This window comes from Lissotriton helveticus, chromosome 6, assembly GCF_964261635.1.
Source record: "Lissotriton helveticus chromosome 6, aLisHel1.1, whole genome shotgun sequence".
Taxonomy (NCBI): domain Eukaryota; kingdom Metazoa; phylum Chordata; class Amphibia; order Caudata; family Salamandridae; genus Lissotriton; species Lissotriton helveticus.
This window is the reverse complement of record NC_136067.1, coordinates 1,945,679,763-1,945,705,855: the sequence shown is the minus strand read 5'-3', so window position 1 is coordinate 1,945,705,855 and position 26,093 is coordinate 1,945,679,763. Positions and strand designations below refer to the sequence as shown.

General features: G+C 47.4%; 1 protein-coding gene across 2 annotated transcripts in view; it reads left to right on the top strand.

Moving 5' to 3' along the window:
* The window catches only part of LOC144761974 (cysteine-rich secretory protein 2-like), a 298,644-nt gene that overhangs the window by 2,167 nt on the left and 270,384 nt on the right, over positions 1-26,093 (top strand). The window contains exon 2 of one of the 2 annotated variants that reach the window (XM_078647144.1): positions 3,341-3,396. In XM_078647144.1, the coding sequence (XP_078503270.1) occupies positions 3,343-3,396 (54 nt within the window). In that variant the 5' untranslated portion in view covers positions 3,341-3,342. Of the gene's footprint in view, positions 1-3,340; positions 3,403-26,093 lie in introns of both variants that reach the window. The other variant, XM_078647143.1, reaches the window with a different exon arrangement.

Genomic DNA, 26,093 nt, shown 5'->3' with positions numbered 1-26,093 from the left:
GCCAGGACATACAAGTTGTCAGAAATAAAAGGCTGACAAGATGTGAATTTACCAAGTCGCAGATTATAGGAGCATCTTGGCAGCAAGTGCATTAGCCCACTGCATTATTTTATCTATTTAGTATCTGAGGGACTACAGCAGCGCTATATTCCGTTTCTGTGGCAAACAAAGAGAATTTGTTGGGACAAAGTTAACACACAGTCACCGTCGTTCACAAAGTGCTGTGTTTGTGCCTTATGTTCCTTCTAATTATGTTAGACTCACGAGTAACTCTGGAAATTAAGCGTAGGCAGTGCTGCCACAGGAGAGCCGCCAGTGCTGTTGTAATTTAAATGGGAACTTTACTGCCCCTGCTGATGCTGTGTCCGTGTTGTGTTAGTGAAATGTTTCAAACGTCTTCACTTGAGAAAAGTCAAAAGATGTGACACTGGTGCTTAAATAGTGCTGAAGTTAGGAATAAAGCAAGAAGAAAGCAAAAACAAACCACTAAGACATAAATACAAATTGTACATTTTCAATTACTTCCCAAGGGATGGCACAAAACGATCATATTTTTTCGGCTCTATGTCATCTAATAAGTACGGTGTGTTGAGAGCTTTCCAGGCTTTTGATATGGTAGGAACATCACAGGGTTCACTCCTTTTCACATGTGCATGATAACAGCCATCCCTACTGACATCACACCTGTCCCCGGGCACCTCAAGTAGCTCAAGGCATTGTGTTTTTCATGAATATTAAACAATTAGACTCGAAAAGCAAGGCCATTGGCCCAAATACATCATTTAGAAAAATAACAAGCAGGTTTTTTTACTTGCAAATCAGCCTTACGAGGGCCACAGGGCAACCTCGGGATGGGCTGGCCCACCTGGCCCGCCCTCTAGAACCAGGCCTGTTGCCACCTGCCGAGTTTTGTACTGGCATGAGAGAATTTTAATGTCGTGGCTGCTACAAAAAATAGACAAACTCACAGACGGGTAGCATTTTTCCCTACTAGCAAACACTATGCAGAAAACACTTTAAAACGTGTACTATTGCTTCTGTAATGATCCCGGACTGATGAATGAAAAAAGTACAACATTTCTTGTTACAAAGGAACAGAGGTGATTTTGAATGAAGTTCCATTCAAGCAGCTTCTGGGGCCTTTGCAGTATCTTAAACATGAACAAATGCCGGGTATGTTTCCTTTGAGAAGGCAATGAAGATCTGTACAGAAATTGGGAGTCAGCCTAATCATGTGGGGCCTGTGCATTGGAGAAGGAAGAAGGAAGAAGGAAGAAGGAAGAAGGAAGAAGGAAGAGGGAGCAGGCAGATCTGTATCTCTTGACACCACTGCCAGAAGTGGAACATCAGAAGCCCTGCATGCAGGTGCAGCTGGCATCTGCTCATAAATAACATACAGAATAAATAAAAAGAGATTTTCTGCAAGCTATGCGTTATTTTCTTGAACGCCAAATAATGCAGATTGTTATATAGCCTTTAAAAATACAGGAAAGTGCTTCTTGCCTCCAGACGGTGCTGCCTCCTATGTAGCCTTGCAGCCGCGCTCTTATTCCTGAAACAAACCCAGCAAATGGCTCTTACAAGAGCCACTTGCTGCACAACTTGTGACCTTCTGCCAACAAGCAAATGATAATTTGCTTTTTGATAGTCTCTCCATGCTGTATCATGGTGTGTGCACGCTTCAGATGAGAGACTGCGTGCTTTGATCAGCATGGGTGCACGCACGTGCGCACCCTATAAGAGAAAAATTATTGTAATGCGGAATTAATGATAAATCCCACCACTCCTCTGGTGGAATATCTGCAGTCGGTGGTTGGTAAACAGGGTCGAAAGAGGGAGCAGTTCCTCTGTATTTAAAAACCACTACAGATTAAACTGCAGTGCTCAGAATGTGGAATCAAAATAGATATATTGCAGAACGGTAATAGCCACTTTGCACTTTGGTGTTACAGAAGCAGCTTTGCAGTTCCCGTACCACTGAACACCAGCGGAGATCCTGTGCTGGTTCACTCACTGAAGGCAATCCCTCTTTAACATGATGGCAATCCTCATGCTAAGGAAAAGACATTTCTCCAGGCCAAAACCACACCATCTGACCGGATAAGAGAACTTTCTTTGGATTGTGTATAATCTGTCTGCCTACCGCTGACTTTTGGGTGAAATAAAGACTGCACCTCCCCACACTGCCCCAAGGATACAGTGACTCTGATGCCTGAAGCTCTGTTCGCAAACCAGAAGGTACAAAGTGCACACTATGTTGTTCGCAAATAAGGCTTTGTTTTGTGATTCTACTGATGTAGTAATTAGCAGCAATGCAACATCTATATTGACACGAGTTCGCAAAACCTCCAGCCTCTTGAACATTAATGAAACGAGAGGCAGACCTCTTTCTCTGCCTTCTCTTCTGGAAGCAATATTTGTAAGCAATTTTTGGTTAAAAAAGCAGGTGCAGCTTTCAAGAAAACAGTTGCTCCAGACATGGAATATGTTTGTATAAGCATGCACTGGTCCCATTGACCACTATCTGCTCCCCTTGAGTCCAAACACAATTTCCAAATAGGACAGCTTTGCATTGCGAATCAGTTACCAGTCCACCTAACTTAGGGACTGGTAACTGGTCAATGGCTAGTGATCTCAATTGTGCTCATCGACCACTAATACATTCTGTTTCTACCCATAAATGAGAGGGAAATGCCTCTTTTTTGCTCTGATTTGCGATTCTGAAGAGGTTGCACACGTTGTTTGAGTTGGAAAGACTTTTTTGACTTGCAAAATATAAGTTGCAAAAAGGTATTTTGCAGTTTCAAGTCCTGTGACATTAAATATCACAGCTTTTTCAACCGCAAAATAACCTTTTTACACCTTGCCCTTGAATAAGTTAGAATGAACGCTCCCATCACAGATACTGACTGTTGTACCTTTAGATATGGTACCTTGAGCTGCACTGGCAACATTCCAGTCATTCAAGGGACAACAATGTCCTGACTGGCTTCAGTGACGTCAAGGATTGAACCCAGTCTTCCAAGGCTCTAGAGTATTCTATGCAAAGCCAGGATGCATTGGAAACTCTCCATCCCACTGCCAGAGTGTGCTACAGGAGACCACTGTTCCCTGTTGGCATTCTCAGGAGCACACCTGCACACTTCAACAGTGTGCTTATGTGTACCACAACTAGGATGTCTCAAGGTGTACGGCCAGGACTTTACGCCTGACGCATTGTTAGTTATTCCATTTCCAATAATGGTGGAACCATGCATATTAATGACCCAACAGAACAAACATTAACAAATTCAACTTGATGATGTTCAAATATTAAAGAAACTGTCACTTTCCCTTTCAGAAATGGATACACTGCTACTAACCATGATTCTGGCCTTGGGACTGCATTACTCCAAGGTGAGGGTAAGAAAATTAAATAATATTTTAGGTAAGACACATCTTTCATTGATCAAATCACAAAGGCACAACCATGCAGATTCTGGTGTTATTTAGGAATATGTAAATAATGTTTATACCCCAATAAAACAATAAAACATTTTACAATAGTAAATAGCAGTTTGCGATAAAAAAAGATGTCACAAAAAAAGTACTGGGTATACAAACACAGAGAAACGTCAACACACAATTATAAAATACAAATTGTCACAAATCATGATTCCTTTTATCATTGCTTTTCTTTCTCAGGCACCATGCAGTGAAGAGTAAACGGCCACACTAAACACAAATGGACCACTCGTGCCATATATGAGTAACAGTAAAGCAACTCTATATGTACCGGTATTTATAGAGCGCACAGCTACTTCCCTGAGGTAGTGTCCGTATACCACTTAGGAACCCTTCCTGGTTTTCCCTGTGAGTGTCCACTCGTGGGCACCCCCAGGGTGAAACCAGGCATCCCAGCGCTTTTGGGGCCGTTGTGGAGATTAAGCAAGCTATTGCCCAGAGTCGCAGAGTGGGACCCATGATTAGAATAGGCACCGAGGCGAGAATTATCAGGTCCGAGGAAATTGAGCCCAAGACCCGCCAAGGCGGGTATTGAACCCTGGTCCCGGGCCAGACCTCTGCATCAGGGTCTGCCACTCTAACCATTAGAGCCACACTTCTCCACAATATCTGAATATGCCAAGCAAATCACATATAGGAACAAACCACTTTTCCCTCTGTTTCATGTAGGCAGGACAGAAACAAAGAAAGTGTGCTTCTGTTTTCCGTTCTTAAAGACACATGGGACATCAGTGGCGTAACAAAACTGGAGTCCCCCCACCCCCGCCCCCCACAAAGTAGAGACCCAGTCAGGATCTCTATGGCCAGGGTCCCAATGACTGTGCACAGCCCCCTGCCCGCCCCCCCAAGTGGGCTTATGCTACACCTCTGTGGGCATAAGTCGGTGGAAGATGCACAGCTGGACGTTGCTCATCTACTAGTAAAACCCTTTAACAGCAGGTTTGCGTACCTACATTTTGTGTATAGTTTTTGGCATCAAAAGTGGTAATCTTGTGTAAAAAAGGCTCATATTTTGGTTTGTTTAAAATCAAGGAAGTGGTCAACAGTACCTCCTGACTTGGATGCGTGGCACCGGGACTCCTTCACTTAAGAACAATCTCTTTCTTTGAGACATTTATCCACTTCCCTTGTGATAGATCTCGGGTTGACACACATCTTATTCAACCTCAAAGCAAACAACCAACATTTGAACCATGGGTTAACACATGCATGATCCAAAATTAATACATCTTGTAAGCATATTCTATAAGGCACAAATTCCTCAGTGTACCAAATTCCACACCAATATAACAGGGGTCTGAATTTAATTATCAACTATATCTTTCATACCTATGTCAAGGTGCAGTGGCAATATGGGTCCAGTGTTTTAAGGAATTTGTTTTCTGCATTAGACAGGGCTGACAAATTGTTACAACCCCACAATTCAGCACCATATTGAGCTGCACCCATGGCTTTTGCTTGGTAAACCTCTAAAGCCGGGGAACCGGAACAAACTTGAAATGTATAAATGGTTAACACTGTTGATGGGTTATGCAGGATAACTAGCTGGCTCCTGATAATTTACACAGCCCATGACAGACAACTTTACCTCCAGATACTTGAAGTGCTAAACCTTTTCTATATTTAATTTATCCAGAGTCAGTAATCACCTTTGCAATTCATGAGTCCTAAACGCGTATATTTTTTTTCAGTGGAATCCCATGGCCATCACAGAAGATGAGAAAGCCAGTCTGGCAAGGACTGGAGCCCCATTAGTGTTTTAGGTTACAATAAGGTGTGGTCAGCAGAGAATGGGGCCTGCTATTTACTATCAGTTTGAGGGGATCATTTGCACTGGCTTTTAGGTGCTCTACAACACCATTTATTTATAAAGGGAAACGTGTTGGCACCAGCACATAAGCTTATATGGCACCTTTGTAATTTGAAAAACAGTTGATTAATTCCCTATCATTTCCCCATCTGCTTGAGCGAAATTATTGGTGTGCAATCAAATATGTATAGACAAAATGCTATAGGGGACACTTATATCTTCCAAAAGTGCCCATAATTTCTTTCTCACTATTGTTACAAATGTTGACCGACCGTTAACAAAAGAAACATATAGGTGCCTCTGCTGTAAGGTGATTTTTTTTCAGTATGTGAGGAGAAAACGAAATTGTAAAACCAATTTTGGATGAGAGTAAAAAACATGTTTTCTGGCATCTGATCGTGGAGTTTGGTGAGTATCTACATTTGACATTTTTTTCTCAGATTTTGAATTAAGTTGACAGGCCGGTAATTTTTGGGATTCTCCATGTTTCCTTTTGCTCCCGGGTATATCATACCGAGTCATTATTGCATTTGATACTCAGTTAATGTATGGAGCCCCAGGTTCTTGTCCTACCTGTCTCTGAAAGCTTAGCTGCATTGGGGCCAAATCATTCAAATCCAAGCACTGTGTAGCGATCCATTACTTGTGCATGTATTTTGGCCCAGTCAACCATTTCCTGGTAACCCCCTCAAGAACTTGCGTTGGAGGTACCGGAAGCGGAAGTGGACTGAGGCTGTGCGCTGTGCTGAGACGTGGAGTGCAGAGTGCTGAATGCGGCATTCTCAGAGCTCGGGTCTGCTGGGAGCGCAAGGGAGGACGGTCCCACCGCAGCCACCCTCCTCCCCCGTACCTGTTTAAGACAGCAGCCGACCGTAGAGCGGGAACATCGCGGGTAACAGCAGTCACCAGGAAACGGCAGCGGCAGCGAGGCGGCACCGCTGTGAACGTTGCAAGAGGCAGGGCGATTCCTACCCTTGCCCCCTTATAGTAGTTGGCAGTTGGATGCACTGTCCATCTGTACTTGTCTCGGCTGCCATACCAGCCCCCCCCTCACAGTTCGGTGAGCCCAGCAGAGCAGCTAGGGGCTAACGAGCCAAGGAGTGAAAGGGGGTGCTCACTCCTCCACAATCTGGACTGGCCCCCCTAAATGTCGGGGAACCACTGAAGGACTACCGGAGGAGCACCAGATGGCCAGAGGACAGCAGATAGGCTCCACTGGGTCAATCGGTCCTTCATAGCCAAGAGAGGCAGGCCTCCCGGACACAAAGTACATTGTTGTTCTGCACCAGGGTTTAACAATGCCAACCTAACCCTAACTAAACCAAGGAGCTCCTTTATTACTCAAGACACACCCCAGCCCTAATTAGTCACCTTCCATAGCTCCCACATTACACTGAGTTGAAGGCCAAATTGTTCAAACGAGTGGGGAGGAGAAAGATCTATATCATCTATCTCATCAAGATCTATCCTACCTGGAAGGCAAAGGCAGTACCAAGGGCAGTATCAAGGGCAATTGGGTCTGCACGGCGCAGAGCTCCCCTCTGTCATCAACATTGAAGAGCACCAAGAGTCCCAAGCAAGAGCAAATGGGAGAAGCTGGCGCAATCATCTTAAGTTTCAGTTACAATAACTGCATGATGAGGTCAGGAAGAGTAAGGAAAGAAGAAAAACACTGCAAGAAGCCCAGTACAAAATCCACCATTGACCCTATAGATACAGGGTGGTTTTAACATCCCCTACCCCAGTGCAACATACCTTGCCCCCGTGCACCTAACCCCTTTACCCCAGCTCTCAGAACAGGACCTTGAACTCTTGGCTGTACAACAGTTGTGGACACAGTAGTGAGAACCTTAACACCATTGGACAAACTAAATACCCAAGACAAAAGGCATGCACAACAGCAGTCGGTGAACCAAAGAGGACCCCAAGAGATTACCTCAAGAAAAACAGCATAAAACCACCATCACCAAACTGCCAAAGTGAAAAGACAGCATTGCTCACTCATTTCACTCGGCCACGCCCGAAAGTAGAACCAGGGCAAATAAGAGTACCGGCCATAATTAACAAGAAACCCAATGGGTAGGGCTCCCGTCTACAGCTAGACGGTCTATTAAAAATGGAAGAACATTCCACACCAAAAAACCTCAAGCCAGGGCAAACTCTTCAGTTAAGTGATGAAACTCAACATGAGTCACTAACTCTACAAACTCACAAGGCACAAGTTTCTTTCCCAATTACCATATCAAGTGAGGATTCTCACTCAAACTCAAAGCTATCCCTGCGCCATTAATCTGATGAATTAATTTACACCATTGAACCAGCCGAGAGTAAGAATATCTTCAGACCCCAAGCAGCTCAATGGACCAGGTAACATCAAATTACTGAACCCATTAACTCCTTCAGATCCTGTTAGTCCTGACCACCCTGAAATAAAGCGAGGTGAGCCTCACTACCGCTTCCTACTGGACCTATCCTTCTTCCAGGCAGATTTTAATAGGATCCTGGATTCACATGAAGGTCGCGACTCGGCTGCGATCGCTCCTAACGCACTTTGGCCCCAACTTTTGCAAAGTCTCCAATCCGCAGTAACCGCGCTAATCTATAATTCGGATAAACTTCACCTCCTAGTCGCCCTTTTAAACACACTTGGTGTGTACACTGCAGGGATCAACCACAAACTGGAAGCCCTTAACAAACTGATCACAAAAGCCCAGTCCAAAGCTAAACTGGTACAAGCAGTATGTTGTTGTTCCACAATAATTGACAGTCTGTCCTCTCTCCCTTAGTTCCTTAATACAGTTACAGCTCCAGTTACTTAGTACCTACCTCATGAAGATCTAAAACAAGAGGTCCAAGACCCAGGCTGGATTATAGGAGTGCCACATTATGTGGCCTACCTAGATACAAACTAGCCCCACTGAGAGCCTTCCTCAACACAGCAGCAAGACTTGTCCTCGGAACCAAAAGAAATGAGCACATCTCACCAGCCCTCAAAACCTTAAACCGGCTATCAATTTGAAGCAGTAATCCAACTGAAAATTGCTTGCATGATGCACAAAGCGTTACAGTTCAACACCCGCAGCTACCTGGCCCAAAAGCTAGAAAAATCAGGGGGCAGCAGATCCTCACAAAGTACGTTTACCTTGCTTCTGAAACCCCAACGAACTCAGAAAAAAAAACTGGCGCTAGAGCATTCTCGGCTATCGCACCCAAGATATGGAACTCTTTATCACCGGACCTTTGCCTAAATCCCTCTACTTCCGCCTTCAAAAGAGAAACCAGATCTTATCTACTGACTAAGTTCCTACCCTAAGTCAATATATCGGTGACACTGAAAAGGTATAGATACCAAACTCTTATGTACACTGTCCTTCCTAGTACTGGCTCTATTCCAGACCAACACTGTTTATCCTATTTGCATTTTATGATATGTGTTTGTCTCTCACACTTGTGTTTGCGTGTTGATCAGACCAATGGCTAATTGCATTCTCTTCATGTAAAGCGCTCTAAAACCCTCTAGGATCACATTCATGCTATATAAAACTTTCTAAATAAAGTAAAATAAATAAATGCAGTTCTAACAGAAATTAGGAAATCACCAGCACCTAGTCAGGACCCACCTCAGCACCAGCATTCCCATTCAACGGCCGTAGCTGCGCCAACAGTCTCTAAAGAGCATAACGTGAAACGAGGAACCAACATAGGCAAAATGAATTCTGGTGTGAGTACACCTACTCCACAAACAGTCATCTCAGTGGCCAACCTACTGCCCGATAATCAAGCTGCAATTGCGAAGCGTAGATCTAACCACCAAGATAAATGAGATAAACTGGACCCAACGGTACCAAGGACAGACCTGCAGACCAAGTCAACGATAACACCCTCACTGGGCAATGGGGACTTTACGTGTATCAGCCCAGACAACAGTATATTGAACAATCCACCTCAAAAATAACAGCTGAGCAAAAGGGGAAAAAAAGATTATGAAAAAAGCATAACAAGTCAAGTGACACAAAACACAATCAGCAATCATCTTTTAAGACACAAAAGTAATCAACAATCTGGATCGACAAGCCAGTATCAATAGCAGTTTGTCTCTGCCACAAAAACTATCTCCAAAACCTCCAGTTGTGCCGACAAGCAATGTGACATCTGCATCATGCTACCACAATGAGCCCAGGCAATCTTCCGGACGCAGATGGGAAGTCACATCAAAGAAATTACAACCTCAGGCCGTAGCAGAGCAAGAAAAAATTCTGAGCCAGTTTCAGCTTTTAACCCCCTAGCAACAGGATTTGAAGCCCCCACATTTCCCCTGATCCCAGCAAGCAAGACTAAGCCAAAACAGAGAACGGTTGTCACAGAGCAATCTAACAACAAATTAAACCCAGGAGGCAAGGAAAGCCTTTGGATAACACTTTTTAAAAAAAACAGATACAGCGAATACGTGTAAAACTGTCCTTAATAAGGTGTTCCCTCAATTTGATGGTGAACCTGAAGGATTTCAGCAACGACCAATTACCAATCAATGGAGAATTGACCGACCACAGAAAAAGGACAAGAGCATATTCATGGCCCCAGGACGGGACCTGGCTACAGCAAACCTCTCCTCTAAATTGTTATTCATTTCGAAGTACGTCACCCAAGGTCCGCATGACACCCTAAATAGAGGGAATGTCCTTAAACAGTTCAAATTCACCTGGAATCCATCAACATAACATCTATTGAATTTATACCCATTAAAGGGAATCAAAGAACTGAATCGACACCAATCACATTAGCATCAGAGGCAATAAAGGAGCTGGCATTATCAAAACTGATCGGTTTAACAGCTGGGGCATTAAAATATCTCCCACAACTGGAACAGGGTACCCGTCTGTACTCGTAATACCTCCGGCTTCCCTTCGCAACTCTGGTAATCTACCCTACTCAATACTAAGGGGCAGATTTACAAGCCCCTTGCGCCTCATTTACGCCGCCGTTGCGTCACTTTTGTGACGCAGCGGCGCCGCAAATCCTGTTCCATGGTGCAGGGGTACTTACAACATGATGCATTTGGGAGATGCGTCACGTTGTAGTGCCCTGCGCCACATGTAGGCGTTCCTGTGCAGGGAGGGGCGTTCCAGCGCCTGAACGCCTCCTAAAAGTGGCTGAGTGAAATCTACAAGATTTCACTCAGTCACTTTTAGGCCCATGCTGCGTCAAGAACCTGCGCCTGCTTGAAGCAGGCGTAAGGATTGACGCAGCATTAACTAGATAGGGCCCCCGGAGCATTGCTGGAGCTGCGTCGCGCTTGCGATGCAACTCTAGCAATGCGTCACTTTTACGGCACAGATGCGTCACGCATCTGTGCCGTTTTTGCACCATGGTGCTCCGCATTGTAAATGCGGCGCATCCATGATGGCGGAGCTGTGGCGCACTGTTAGAACCGGGCTCTCTAGTTGGCAGGGGTATGCACCCTAGTCCAAGTAGGGACCACCGCTTCCGACCTGGTAGCTTGGCGCAGAGCAGCAAAGGCGTAACTTCAGAGGCAATGTGTAAGGTATTTGTGCAACACACAACGGCGATGACACAGTAAAAACACTCACAAGAGTAACACCACACCAGTTTTGTATAAGAATAAGAATTTCTTTATCTAAGAATTATGCGAGAACCAAAAGCAGGTAAATCCAGCTCCAGGCAAGATCAATAATAAAAAGGATTCCAGTTTCCAAGCAAGATCAATAATCAATAAGAATGAATCCAGTTCCCAGGCTTGATCAATAACAAAAAAGGATTCCAGTTTCCAAGCAAGATCAATAATCAATAAGAATGAATCCAGTTCCCAGGCCTGATCAAATCACCAAAAGCTCATGTGTGCCAAGGGCTCTTGCTGGTAATGTCTTTCTCACAGTGTCCTTGGATGGCAAAAGTTCACTTGAGGTAGGTTCTTATGGTCAAAATTCACTGGGGGAAGGTTCTTAGGCCAAAGTTCCCTTGTAGCGTAATAAGTGTGCCTCTCATAGAAATGATGCTCCCAGCGTAGGAAGTGCGGCTGCCCAGGCGCTGCTGGTAATGCTAAAAAATGCCCCAGTGTCAATTACCAAGTAATTATGCCCCCGTAGGCCAGTCAGTGAAGGACGGTTCCCAGCCAAGCACAAAGCCCACACTCCAGGTACCCGGCCAACCCGCACCCCGCCCCTTCGCAGCAGCCTGGTTGCACTGAGGAGTTACCTGGGGTGGTGGTTGCGGACGCGGGTGCGAGGCTCCTCTCCCCCTGGGGCCTTGGGCTCAGCAGGCGCTGCACGGGTGGGGGTCACAGCCACACAGCGCTCCTTTAGCACAGCGCTTAACAGTGCCTCCAAGTCCTGGGCAACGACAGAGCCTCCTGCCACACAGCGCTTTGCTTCTCAGCGCTACACAGCGCGCTCCGGTCCCAGTGGCGGTGACCTCAGGGCCAGTTTCAGTGGGCTTGCGCCAGAAGCAGAGGCAATCACAGAGCCCTGGGAGGATCACGGGGAAAGCAGTGCTGAGGGCAGGCACAGCGTTGCAGGGCAAATCTTGAGAGTGTTGTTGCTGTTCCAAAGGGCAGTCTTTAAAACGCTGTGGTCCAAGGACAGGTAGTTTCCTTTAGCTTAAAAAGGGTGCAGTCCCAAAAAGGCAATCTTTAAAAGGTTGAAGACTCTTTAAAATGCTGTTCAAAGAAAAGTAGTTCCTTTGGGATGTTGTGGAGACACTCTGGTGGAGATGTTGCAGTCTCCCATGCAGGGCAGGATCAGCAGACAGTAGGGCAGCTCAGCAGGTTGTGGGGCAGCAGTTCCTTGGAGCAGTCAGCCTCCTTCCCAGTGGCAATCCTCTTGCGCAGCAGTCCTCACTCCAGCAGGGATTCTTCCAGGTCCAGCAGTGAAACCAGAATGTGAGGCCAGGACCCTCCCTTATATATCTTTTTAGTCTAGGGGCTAGAAAGTGGTGGAAGTCTCTGGAAGGGTCTGGGGGCAGGGGCTTCTGGAAGAGTCCAGGGAGTTCTGGTATGTTCCCTGCCTTCCCTGACCTAGCTGTCACAGTGACGAGAGACAGGCCGTTAAGGCTACAGTGGGCAGCCCATCACAGCTCATCCCAGGGAAGAAGGTGTGAATCACCACTCCCACCTCCCAACCCAGGCAGGCTATCAGTATGCAGAGGGGAGGGGGGAGTCTGCAGCCTAATCTAAGTGTAGGCAGGAAAAGGTCCCCTTTATAAAAGTGGGATCCCTAGCGTAGTAATGCCCAAACCCTATATATCATTGGAAAGGGTTCCCCGCCCCGAGTCCAACAAGACCAAACATGATAGACTTATTAGGTCCCTGTCAGAAGTTATTCCCTAAGGGGAGGTTCCCAATGTTAGCCTATGGAGGATTAAACCTTACTGCGGTAGCAGTGGCTTGTGGCAGATATGCCAGTCTCACAAGGTTTTAGGGAAGAGCACCTGCACCTCAGCACTGTTTAGCAGTGGTGAGGCGCACAGAGTCCTAAGTCCAACAAAATATAGGATAAAAATGGGAGGCAAAAAGGGCAAAAATGTAGGGGAGACCACCCTAAGGCTGACAGGTCTAACACGTGTCCCCCCCAGCTGAAAGTGGGGAGAACTACCCATCCTCCAGGGAGTTCTCATCACTAAGGCGGAAAAACCGAGAGAGACCGTCAGCATTGGCGTGGTCTACTCCGGGTCTGTGTTCCACCCTGAAGTCCATCCCCTGTAGAGAAATGGACCACCTCAACAATTTAGGATTCTCGCCCCTCATTTGCATGAGCCACCTGAGGGGCCGGTGGTCAGTCTGAATCAGGAAGTGGGAGCCAAAAAAGTATGGCCTCAGCTTCTTCACAGCCCAAACCATCGCGAAGGCTTCTCTCTCTATCGCACTCCACCGCTGTTCTCGGGGGAGCAGCCTCCTGGAGATGAAGGCTACTGGTTGGTCCCTTCCCTCCTCATTGAGTTGCGAAAGTACCGCCCCTATGCCATGCTCTGAGGCGTCCGTTTGGACAATGAACTCTTTGGAGAAGTCAGGGGCTCTGAGCACAGGAGCGGTGCACATGGCCTGCTTTAGAGAGTCAAAGGCTTTTTGGCAAGCCTCTGTCCAGATCACTTTTCTAGGTTGTTTCTTAGAGGTTAGCTCAGTCAAGGGGGCCACAATAGTGCCATAGCCCTTGACAAATCTGCGGTAGTATCCTGTGAGGCCCAGGAATGCCCTGACCTCAGTCTGTGTTTTGGGAGGCTCCCAGGCCAGGATGGTTTCTATCTTGGCCTGTAGGGGCTGTACCTTGCCCCCGCCTACCGAGTGTCCTAGGTAGACTACCGACCCCTGCCCTATCTGGCATTTGCTAGCTTTGATAGTCAGGCTTGCCTGCTGCAGAGCCTGAAGCACTTCCTGGAGGTGACCCAAATGGTCCTCCCAGCTGCTACTGAAGACAGCTATGTCGTCCAGGTAGGCAGCAGAGAAGGCCTCTAAACCGGAGAGGACCCGGTTCACCAGCCGCTGGAAGGTGGCAGAAGCGTTTTTCAATCCATCACTCTGAACTGGTAGTGGCCCTCTGGGGTGGAAAAGGCGGACCTCTCTTTAGCTCCATCTGTTAGGGCGATCTGCCAGTACCCCGACGTGAGGTCAAAGGTACTCAGGTATCAGGCCGCCCCAACCTGTCAATGAGCTCATCCGCCCTCGGGATAGGATGAGCGTCAGTCTTGGTCACAGAGTTCAGTCCCCTGTAATCCACACAGAACCTAAGTTCTGGTGTGGTGCCCGGTGGGGCAGCTTTTGGTACCAGAACCACCGGACTGGACCAAGGGCTGTTGGAGGGCTCTATCACCCCCAATTCCCGCATCTTAGTGACCTCACTCTGGATGCTGGCCTTCACCTTATCTGACAACCTGTAAGACTTGGACTTGACAGGGGGGCTGTCTCCTGTGTCCACATCATGGGTACACAGGTGGGTAATCCCAGGGATAAGGGAAAACACTGATGCAAACTGCCCCAGGACCTGGCGACAGTCCCTCTGTTGCTCAGGAGTCAAGGATGGGGAGAGGACCACTCCCTCCACCGATCCATCCTTCTCTTTGGAAGCAAAGAGGTCCGGGAGAGGTTCACTTTCCTCTTCCTCGGCCCCATCAGTCACCATCAGTAAGGTGAGCTCAGACCTCTCATGGTGGGGTTTGAGGCGGTTGGCGTGTAGCACCCGGTGGGGCTGCCTGGGGGTCTTAAGGTCCACTAGGTAAGTGGCCTTACCCTTCTTTTCCAATATCTCATAAGGGCCAGTCCAGCGATCCTGGAGGGCACTAAGCTCCCCAGGCTTCATGACCCACACCTTCTGTCCAGGTTCTAGCTCCACAGGTTGAGAATTCTGGTCGTACCATTCCTTCATCACCGCCTGGCTGGCCTCTAAGTTGTCAGAAGCTTGCTTCCACAACTTAGCCATTTGGCTGCGGAAGGCCAGCATGTAGCTCACTACATCTTGGGGAAGCCTCCTTGGAGTCTTCTCCCACCCATCCTTCACTAAACTGAGAGGTCCTCTAACAGGGTGACCGTACAAAAGCTCAAAGGGGCTGAATCCCACTCCTCTCTGCGGTACCTCCCTGTAGGAAAACAACAAACAGGGCAAGAGGATGTCCCACTTTTTCCTCAGGCCCTCAGGCAGACTCCTGATCATGCCCTTTAGGGTCTTCTTAAATCTCTCCACGAGACCATTGGTCTGTGGGTGGTAAGGGGTGGAGAACTTATAAGTAACCCCACACTCTTTCCAGATGGCTTGCATGTAGGCAGGCATAAAATTGGTACCCTTGTCGGACACCACCTCTTTGGGAAAACCCACTCTGGTAAAAATCCCCATCAGGGCCCGTGCCACTGCAGGTGCAGTGATGGTTCTCAGAGGAATAGCCTCTGGGTACCGGGTGGCGTGGTCCACCAGAACCAGGATAAACCTGTGACCAGAAGAAGTCGGTGGATCCATGGGCCCAACAATGTCGATGCCCACCCTCTCAAAGGGGGTGCTAACGACAGGCAGCGGTTCCAGGGGAGCCTTCAGCTTAGTCCCTGTTTTCCCACTAGCTTGGCAGGTCAGACAGGTCCTGCAGAATGTATCTGAGGAGATCCACATCTGCGGCCAATAAAAATGTGGGACAAGCCTTGCAAAGGTCTTGTCTTGGTCCAAGTGTCCTGCCAATGGGATCTCATGAGCCAGTTCCAAAAGAAAGGCCCTGTAGCACTGGGGGACCACTAAGGCCCTTGATGACCCATGCACAGGAGCCTTGGGCTCACTGTAAAGGAGCCCATCCTCCCAGTAAATATGATACTTCGCGGAGGCATTGCCTGCTGCTTGGGCTTCGGCCTGTCGCCTCATGCCCTCAAGGGTAGGACACTCCTTCTGTGCCCGGCAAAACTCCTCCCTGGTGGGCCCTCCTTCCACCTGCCACCCTGCAGGGGTAGGTAGGTCCCCCAAGGGAGCAACGTCCCGCTCCGTGGACTCCGGCGCAACCTCCTCAGGTACCCCATCCATCTCACGGGGTGACTGCCCCGGGGCGGGCTTCCCACGCCCTCGGGCTCCTCCCTTCTTAGCAGCTGGCTGGGCCATTCTTCCAGGTTTCAGCCCTGGTTGACTCCCATTCCGGGCAGCCATAGACCGTGTGGTAGCACAAATCCACTCCGGCAACCCCAGCATCTCCACATGCGCTTTGAGCTCTACCTCCTTCCAGGCAGTATGCTCTAGGTCATTCCCTAACAGACAGTCCACTGGCATGGCAGGGCTCACAGCAACTCTTAAAAGGCCTGAAACCCCTCCCCACTCAAATGGAACCTGTGCTATGTTATAGTGACCCCCCCTGCTGTCAGCCATCACAACTGGATGGATGGCATCGGGAATTATTTGCTCTGGGGACACCAGCTGACTCCTTACCATAGTCATGCTGGCACCTGTGTCCCTCAGGGCCTCCACCCCCCGACCATTGAGGGTGACCCCTGCCTATACTTTGTAGTATTTGAGGGCACATGGACCTTAGGAACCATCTCACTGTCTCCCAGAGACACTAGGACAAGCTCTGCCCCCTCACTCCCATCATCTAGGGACAGCTCCTCCCCAAGCGCTACACTAGCCACCCCAGGGTTTTTACCTCCAGTGGGCTGTGGTGCTCTCTTGCGACACTTGGGATCCCCCTTGTAGTGTCCAAGTTCACCACACTCGTAGCACCGGACAATTCTGGGCTGCTGACCTTTGTCAGGATAAGTGGGCTTCTGGTGGCCAGATTGGGGCTGGGACCCAGACCCTTTCCCTTGTGAATTATTTTGGGGGCCTTTGGAGAACTCTTTCTTTTTGTCTCCCCCCTCTTTCCTCTGGTGGGAACCCTGACCACCCCTTTGGGAGTCCCCCCCAGAACCCTTGTTGGACACCCTGGTACTGACCCAGGTGTCCGCCTCCTCCGCAAGCTTCCTAGGATTGGTCAACTTGCGGTCAACCAGGTGTTGGCGCAGCTCTGGAAAACATTTCTCTAGAAGGTGCTCTCTTAAAAACAAGTCATACAACCCTTCATAGTCATGCACATTGCTGCCCCGCACCCAACCATCTAAAGCTTTACTAGCGTAGTCCAGGAAGTCTACCCAGTTCTGTGTGGGAAGTTTGTGGCTATTCCTAAACCTCTGCCTATACCTCTCAGGGGTAAGACCGAACCTCTTAAGCAATGCGGCTTTCATGACAGAATAGTTAGTCTGGTCTTCCTTCTCTAGGTAAAGGAGGGTGTCCCTAACATCTGGAGGTAGGTACTTATACAAACCACCCCCCCAATAACTCTCTGGGACCCCATGGGCTCTTAAAGATACCTCATAGGTGGCTAACCACTCAATATTATCCCCCACCTTAAAACTGTCCATCACATCTTTAGGCATAAAGACCCTGGACTCACGTGAAGCTTCCATAGGTACGCTGCCACCATTCTTGTTGCTGTTGGCCCCTACTTCTAGGGCCCGGATTTCCAGTTCCTTCAGGCTGAGCTCATGGGCAAGTTCTTTTTCTCGCATAGCCAGTCGCTTGTTCTTGCGATCCTGCTCCATGGACCACCTTTCTCTTTCCCGCTCTTTCTCCAGCTTGGCAAGCTCCAACTTGAGCTGTCTCTCCTCCCTCCTGTCCTCCAGGTCCTCTATGGACAGGCTCTTCACTGACACACTACTGCCTGCCCTGGAAGGTACCCTTGTACCTGGTAACAAATTACCATTTCCCGCCAAGTGCAGTAGGTCAAGGTTTCGTGTGGCGTCGTGCTCTGGTCCTTGCCCGTCCCCATCTCCTTCTGGGTGGGCTGTTACCCATGCGCTCAAGGCTTTCTGAAGCTCTGCCTTCTTGGCGCTTCGCTTGAAGGGCACCCCTTTCTCCGCGCAGAATTCTTTGAGTTGTGCCACTGTGTAAACTTCCAGATTGGCCAGCTCGAATTGCATCTTGCTAGGTAGGGCCTCAGACGTTTGTAGGGAAAACCAAATGGGATTTGGGCAAAAGTACTTTTAAAAAGAGCAGCCAGTCAGGGAGAATTAAAAAAAAAAAAAATCAAAAATGCCAATTGGAGAGGGTAGACAAAAATTCAATAGTGTCAGGTGTAGGGTTGCGGTGTACACTGCGTCGCTGCGTGGTGTTACACAAGCACTAGTACTATCCCACCGCTCGACCACTAATGTTAGAACCGGGGTCTCTAGTTGGCAGGGGTATGCACCCTAGTCCAAGTAGGGACCACCGCTTCCGACCTGGTAGCTTGGCGCAGAGCAGCAAAGGCGTAACTTCAGAGGCAATGTGTAAGGTATTTGTGCAACACACAACGGCGATGACACAGTAAAAACACTCACAAGAGGAACGCCACACCAGTTTTGTATAAGAATAAGAATTTCTTTATCTAAGAATTATGCGAGAACCAAAAGCAGGTAAATCCAGCTCCAGGCAAGATCAATAATAAAAAGGATTCCAGTTTCCAAGCAAGATCAATAATCAATAAGAATGAATCCAGTTCCCAGGCTTGATCAATAACAAAAAAGGATTCCAGTTTCCAAGCAAGATCAATAATCAATAAGAATGAATCCAGTTCCCAGGCCTGATCAAATCACCAAAAGCTCATGTGTGCCAAGGGCTCTTGCTGGTAATGTCTTTCTCACAGTGTCCTTGGATGGCAAAAGTTCACTTGAGGTAGGTTCTTATGGTCAAAATTCACTGGGGGAAGGTTCTTAGGCCAAAGTTCCCTTGTAGCGTAATAAGTGTGCCTCTCATAGAAATGATGCTCCCAGCGTAGGAAGTGCGGCTGCCCAGGCGCTGCTGGTAATGCTAAAAAATGCCCCAGTGTCAATTACCAAGTAATTATGCCTCCATAGGCCAGTCAGTGAAGGACGGTTCCCAGCCAAGCACAAAGCCCACACTCCAGGTAGCCGGCCAACCCGCACCCCGCCCCTTCGCAGCAGCCTGGTTGCACTGAGGCGTTACCTGGGGTGGTGGTTGCGGACGCAGGTGCGAGGCTCCTCTCCCCCTGGGGCCTTGGGCTCAGCAGGCGCTGCACGGGTGGGGGTCACAGCCACACAGCGCTCCTTTAGCACAGCGCTTAACAGTGCCTCCAAGTCCTGGGCAACGACGGAGCCTCCTGCCACACAGCGCTTCGCTTCTCAGCGCTACACAGCGCGCTCCGGTCCCAGTGGCGGTGACCTCAGGGCCAGTTTCAGTGGGCTTGCGCCAGAAGCAGAGGCAATCACAGAGCCCTGGGAGGATCACGGGGCAAGCAGTGCTGAGGGCAGGCACAGCGTTGCAGGGCAAATCTTGAGAGTGTTGTTGCTGTTCCAAAGGGCAGTCTTTAAAACGCTGTGGTCCAAGGACAGGTAGTTTCCTTTAGCTTAAAAAGGGTGCAGTCCCAAAAAGGCAATCTTTAAAAGGTTGAAGACTCTTTAAAATGCTGTTCAAAGAAAAGTAGTTCCTTTGGGATGTTGTGGAGACACTCTGGTGGTGATGTTGCAGTCTCCCATGCAGGGCAGGATCAGCAGACAGTAGGGCAGCTCAGCAGGTTGTGGGGCAGCAGTTCCTTGGAGCAGTCAGCCTCCTTCCCAGTGGCAATCCTCTTGCACAGCAGTCCTCACTCCAGCAGGGATTCTTCCAGGTCCAGCAGTGTAACCAGAATGTGAGGCCAGGACCCTCCCTTATATATCTTTTTAGTCTAGGGGCTAGAAAGTGGTGGAAGTCTCTGGAAGGGTCTGGGGCAGGGGCTTCTGGAAGAGTCCAGGGAGTTCTGGTATGTTCCCTGCCTTCCCTGACCTAGCTGTCAAAGTGACGAGAGACAGGCCGTTAAGGCTACAGTGGGCAGCCCATCACAGCTCATCCCAGGGAAGAAGGTGTGAATCACCACTCCCACCTCCCAACCCAGGCAGGCTATCAGTATGCAGAGGGGAGGGGGGAGTCTGCAGCCTAATCTAAGTGTAGGCAGGAAAAGGTCCCCTTTATAAAAGTGGGATCCCTAGCGTAGTAATGCCCAAACCCTATATATAATTGGAAAGGGTTCCCCGCCCCGAGTCCAACAAGACCAAACATGATAGACTTATTAGGTCCCTGTCAGAAGTTATTCCCTAAGGGGAGGTTCCCAATGTTAGCCTATGGAGGATTAAACCTTACTGCGGTAGCAGTGGATTGTGGCAGATATGCCAGTCTCACAAGGTTTTAGGGAAGAGCACCTGCACCTCAGCACTGTTTAGCAGTGGTGAGGCGCACAGAGTCCTAAGTCCAACAAAATATAGGATAAAAATGGGAGGCAAAAAGGGCAAAAATGTAGGGGAGACCACCCTAAGGCTGACAGGTCTAACACGCACGATAACTGGTCCATCCCTGCTGATGTGCAGGGATGCGCCAGTTATTGTAAATATGCCCCTATAATTGGACCAACTCTAGTCCATGAAGGAAATGGTCAACTAGCAAAAGAGAATTCAGTTATGATGACGGCCGACTGGGCCTGGCTGCCAGTAGCACTTTTTGGGGGTACCCACGATTGAAATAGCATTCCTCGCGGCCTCACAGTATGTTCCTGGAATATCAACAGCCTTACTGCAAAATCCCAATCACCAGATATGATAAAGTTTTAAAAAAAAGAGATATACAATATGAGTATTCATCCCACCAAATGCTAGGGAGAAAAGGGCTAAATTGGAACATCTGAACTGGATCATGTGTAACCTAACAAGTGACCATGGAAGCACACCTTGCCTAATTTTAGGTGACTTCAACATAAACCTCTTTCCAGATGCCCTGAAAGAGCTCGACTATATATACCAGGGGGGGGTAAACAACATACTATCGATCAAATAAAGTCTACCGGTAACAGATATGGCAAACTCGGCAAATACATGGTCCTACAACTTAGCAGTTTGGGTTATACAACCCTGAATGCTTTTTTTCCCCTAGAAAAAAACCCAAACTGGATAAGAACAAATGGATGCACTCAATAATTCTTAGATTACACCTTGTGTGACAATGATATATTCTCGATGACAGAAAATGACACTATTGTGGCACGATGAGGAGAGAGTGATCGTTGCACTCAAGTAATTACTCTGTTTTCCAGCGTTGCTCGACACACAACAACAAGTTTAACAAGAGGAATCTAAGCAGAGAACCTCAAAAAGGTTAAAATGGACAGATTCCTCTACACCGACTGTAATGATAAAGTGTAGAGGCCAGTTAGGTGCAAGGAGCCCTGTCAATATTTTGCCCACTGAAGCATAGGAGTCTTTCTCAAGTCAACTTCTCAATATATTCCTGTCCAATTCAAACTACAAACTGGAATCTGTTATACGCTTCTGCAGAGACGAGAAAACTAAAAACCTTATGTAATTCACCTATAATACATGCCTGGAAGTGCCCGATGATGTACAGCTATACTTCAACTATAAGCAAGCCCAGTAAGCATTCAGTCAAGCAATACTCCAAGATAAACAAAAAAGCTCTGACCAGTTTTGGTCAAAATTAATCTACGCAAGTAAACACCCCAATGCAAAGTCATTCTGGTCTCTTGTGAATAGGAGGGTACAAGCTCAAATGACAATACAATGTGCAGGGGGTGTTGGTACATCTCTGAGTTGAATGAGCATGTGGCGTGTGTCTGCCCTGCCCTACTCAATGACCGAAGGACGCTGCTACGGGGCAAATGGAACAAACTTGGTGCTCGCTCTTGCCGTCAAGCCATTTTAGCAGCCATGAACCCAGAGAACCCGATGCTCTACATCCAGTTCAGTAAGTTCATCACAAGAGCGGCAAAAAGGCTAACGCAGTGGGAGTGCAATTAACCAAATCTCCACCACATTGCACTTGGTCGCCTTCCACTCAATATGCAGTTGGTTGTCATCTTTTTTCTGGACCAATTTGTTAGCAGCCTTGCGTGGCATATTGGCTGCTCACTTCATTTCATGGCTCTGAGTTTCGTTGTGACTCTAGAGGTTTTATTCTTCTCTAGAAGGGACTATCCTTCTTTCAAATAGAGCCCCACAGTGAGGGGATCAGATAGTCATACTTTTTTTTGGACTTGTGCCTCATCCATTGCTTTTAGTGTATTTTAATGGAAAGGATATTTTTTAGTAATGGAGATATTCTGTGTCCCTTGGCACATATTTCATACATAAAACGCATGCCATTAGGAAAATCATGCACAATTAAATCCGGTACCCTCTTGGCTTTATGTAACTATGTACTGTCAAATATTTTACCTTGTGTATGACCAACTATCTTTCTATAACATTTTATTATCAGAGTGTTTCTCTTTGTAAAGATTTTAATGAATCGAACAATAACGTCTTTCAGCCTTTACGGAGCCCATATCTGTGGTTCTGAAAGGAATAGGTCACTGGGAATTTTATCAGGTCCAAAGGCCTTTACCCATTTTAGGAAACCAATGCTAGAATGGAATCTTGCTATGAGTATTCCAACCCAAATCTATCATGTACTTCTTGTCTTATAATTGGTAACTTTCCAGTGGTATTAAAAGTGCAAACAGGTAGAATATAGATCTCAAATGTATTTCTCCAAACATGTGGTTGAATATGTCAATCTGCACTAGAAAGTGATTGATGGCTTTCTTGGGCGACAATATGCCAGGACACGCTGGAATCCTTCCTCTTTAATGTGTCAATAAAATCGAACCAATTGGATCATAAGACGCTTATAGTATGCCCTTATTATCGCAGTTAACATGCATTTCCCCAATAGAATAATATCTGTACTCTAACTCGATGTACATTTTGATAATTTGCTTACCTTTACGAGCCTGAAAAACTCTCCACCTTATTTGCATTTCTTTTTGATTTAGAGATATACATGGGCTAAAAAACCCATGTCTGCACTGAAATGAATCATTGGAATAGTTCACTAAGAAGTCACTTAACAAGTGATATTTACTTTGTTGGTGTACTTAAGGAATAAGAGGTATTTTTAAACTATTTATTCCTCTTTTGAGTAGGTTGTGTTGGACACTGGCGCATTTTCAATATATTTCACTTATTTGTAGCCCTGAAGAAGACCTTTTGCGTCAAAACGAGTTTGCTACTGTCGGTTTTTAAGAAGTTTTTTTTTCAATAAAGAAACAAGGAAACAGGAACCTGCTGAATTGACGTGCTTCTCTTCACTTTGCTTGTACTTGTAGAATATACTAATTTTTGCACATGTTGGAGTGCTGAATCATTGTTTTGTTGTAAATGTATAGGATCTATATCCTTGGAGGTTTAAGGGGTATTGAGCCTCTGATTCTTTGCACCCTTGTATATTGTACAATATTACCATTTTTGACATTGAGATATGTGCATTTGCAATTACCCCATGCCCCTTGTTTTGTGTCTATTATAATGTTTGCATGCCTGCAGGAAACACACTTAGATCACGCAGGGCTGCAAGTGTAGCCAGAAAGTGGCGTGGACAGGTATTTCACTCCTATTCTACGCGCTATTTTGGGTGACCCCGGGAACTCCGTTCACTGTCCAGTATGTGGAGGCGGATGTGGGGGACCGCTGTGTGCTCCAATGAGGACAATTGTATGGCTATGACATCACCATATTAAACACCTATGCCCCGAATACAGACGAGCCAGCCTTTTACCAAGCGTTGCAGGATCTTATAGCGGCAGATCTGGATGTACTGCTCATTTGGCTGGGGGATTTCAACTGCATTCTTGATCCTGCACTGGACAGACATCCCCTCAGAGTGGGCACTAAGCCTCAAATGACAAAACAACTTCAGTTAATGAGAGGGACTTGGGGCTGTAGGATGCCTAGTGGATATGCACCCAATGCAGAGGCTCTTCACATGTTAATTACCCACACACCACACACATAGCAGGTTAGATAGGATCTTTGTGACCGAGACACCTACCTTTCTGGCTGCTGAAGTAACCCACCTGGCTAGGTTTTTGGCAGACTATGCCCCAGTGTGCTACGCAATACAGTGGAATGCTATCGAACAGGGGTCCGCTGCTGGTGAATGTCCCCTAAGATCCTGGAAGATCAGGAGGGAAGGGTGTCACTTTCCCAGGTGCTGTCAGATTATATGACACTCAACTGGAACACCACAGCTATCAGAGGTACAGAGGTGGAAGCTTTGAAGGCGGTAGTATGTGGGGCGGGAATGGGACTTTCTTGCGGAGTCCGGCACCAGCCGCGAGAGTTGAGGGACAGGAAGGATGCACTAGCAGATAGTCAGTCAGAAGACCAGGGGCTTCCCAATCCGTATGCCTGAGAACGCAAGCTGCACAAGCAGATCAGTGATACCTGGGATTCACTGGACAAATATACGCTTACTCTCTAATCAGTGGCTACATGCTGAAGGTGATAAGTCTAGGCACCTATTGGCATGGATTTTGCATAGGGAGCAGCCCCCCCCTGTGATGACTTGCCTACGTAACACAGTGGGGGACATGGTGTACTCCAGAGCAGGAATGCTCGAAGTATTCCAACTACACGTACATACAGTATACTCCAGGGACCCAGCTGTCCGGGAGGACTGCTATGTCCACTTCCTGGGAAGGCTCCAACTGACGTGTCTCCTACCAGAGGCCCGAAGGGAATTGGAAGCAAAACTAACAACAGAGGGAATACTTGAGGTACTGTCCGAAATACTGAGAGCGAAAGCACCGAGGGGGGGATGGATTGGCAATTGAATTCTACCAGGTTTATCGGGAACAGTTGGTGCAACCACTATTGCAAATATTCAATGAGGCATTCGACAGGGTGTGTTACCCCCCCTTTGGCTAGAGGAGTAAATTTGTATGCTTTAAAAACCAGGGGGATATGGTCGGGACCCTGCGGCATACCACCTGCTTACCATGATAAACTCAGATGTTAAAATATTATGCAAGGCACTGGCAAAGCACCTAGCCCGGCACATGACCAACCTTGTACACGAAGACCAGTGTGGGTTCATTCCCGAACACAACACATTCATGAATATATGGCACCTATCATATGTTATGCACGAGACACAGCACAGAAATGAGGAATTGGCATAGGTATCCATGGACCTTGAAAAAGCATTTGATACAGTGGATTGAGGATATTTTCAGGAGGTATTGAGGGCGTCAGGTTTGGCACACAATTTGGCAGGTGGGTCAGGCTTCTTTATACAGAGCCATGTGTCTGGGTTCGGATGGGCCAGAGTCGGTCTGTTAACTGGACATTGGGCTGAGGAACTCAGTAGGGTTGCCCACGATCACTGCTGCTTTTTGCCTTGGCCATTGAGCCCATGGTGGTGTGGGCCAGACGGGACCTTGAGCAATAGGGAATACGCGTGGGGGAGAGCTCTCATCTCATATCGCTATATGATGACGATTCATTTTTCTATGTCACGTCCCCCCAAGAAGCGATTCCTAAACTTCTGCAGCTTTTAGATGAGTTTGCAATTACTCTGGCCTATGCCTTAACAGGCAGAAATCTCTGATCTTTCTGCTGGCGAGGCTGTCTGCGCTACCATTGGAGGACCTGCCAAGACTTAGGTTGCGTTGGGAGATCGGTCACTTTCGAATATTAGGCATACAAGTTGCACACGGGGAAACACAATCACTACAACTAAATGGGACTAGAGTACTTGAATCCCTGAAGCGTTCAGTGACCTTCTGGAACATCCTGCCACTCTTCCTTATGGGTGGAATTACAGTGGCCAAAATGGTTGTCCTACCCCATTGTCTATCTGTGCTTCAGAATCTGTTGTATGTCATGCCCATGGAGGTATTTAGGCAGCTGAATTCAGTGCTGGTGTCCCTATACTGGGCGGACAAGAGAATCAGGTTGGCCCTACATGTTTTTTTTAAAAATATGTTTTTATTGATTTCAAACTTTGAAAGTCACAGACATTAATAGATAAACAGTACAGCCGTTCGTAGAGTATCTTCATAATATCAAGGAATGTACAGTTTTCAGTCACTGAGTACAAGAGATTGCGTCCTATTTTGCTGTTTTTCCATTTCTAGAGTTGGTGAAATACACAGATCCCCCCGATTCACATTCCATTTGTCCCATTTGTTGTCCCATGTCTTAGGACATCCCCTCGATTTGAAAACCTCCTTCTCAGCTATCATGCACTTATCTAGTTCTATTACCCATAACCTGTCTGATGGTCTCTCCGCCACTCCCCACTTTTTAGCTATTTCACGTTTTACTAGGGTGAACCCCAACGTAGCCAGTTGTTCCACCTGCCTGAGGTCAGTCACCTCCCATATGTTGTAGAACCCGAGTGTCGGTGTAAGGGTTGGTTCCTTCCCTAGTGCATCCTGTATATGTTTTGTCGCCTGTCCCATATGGGTTGTA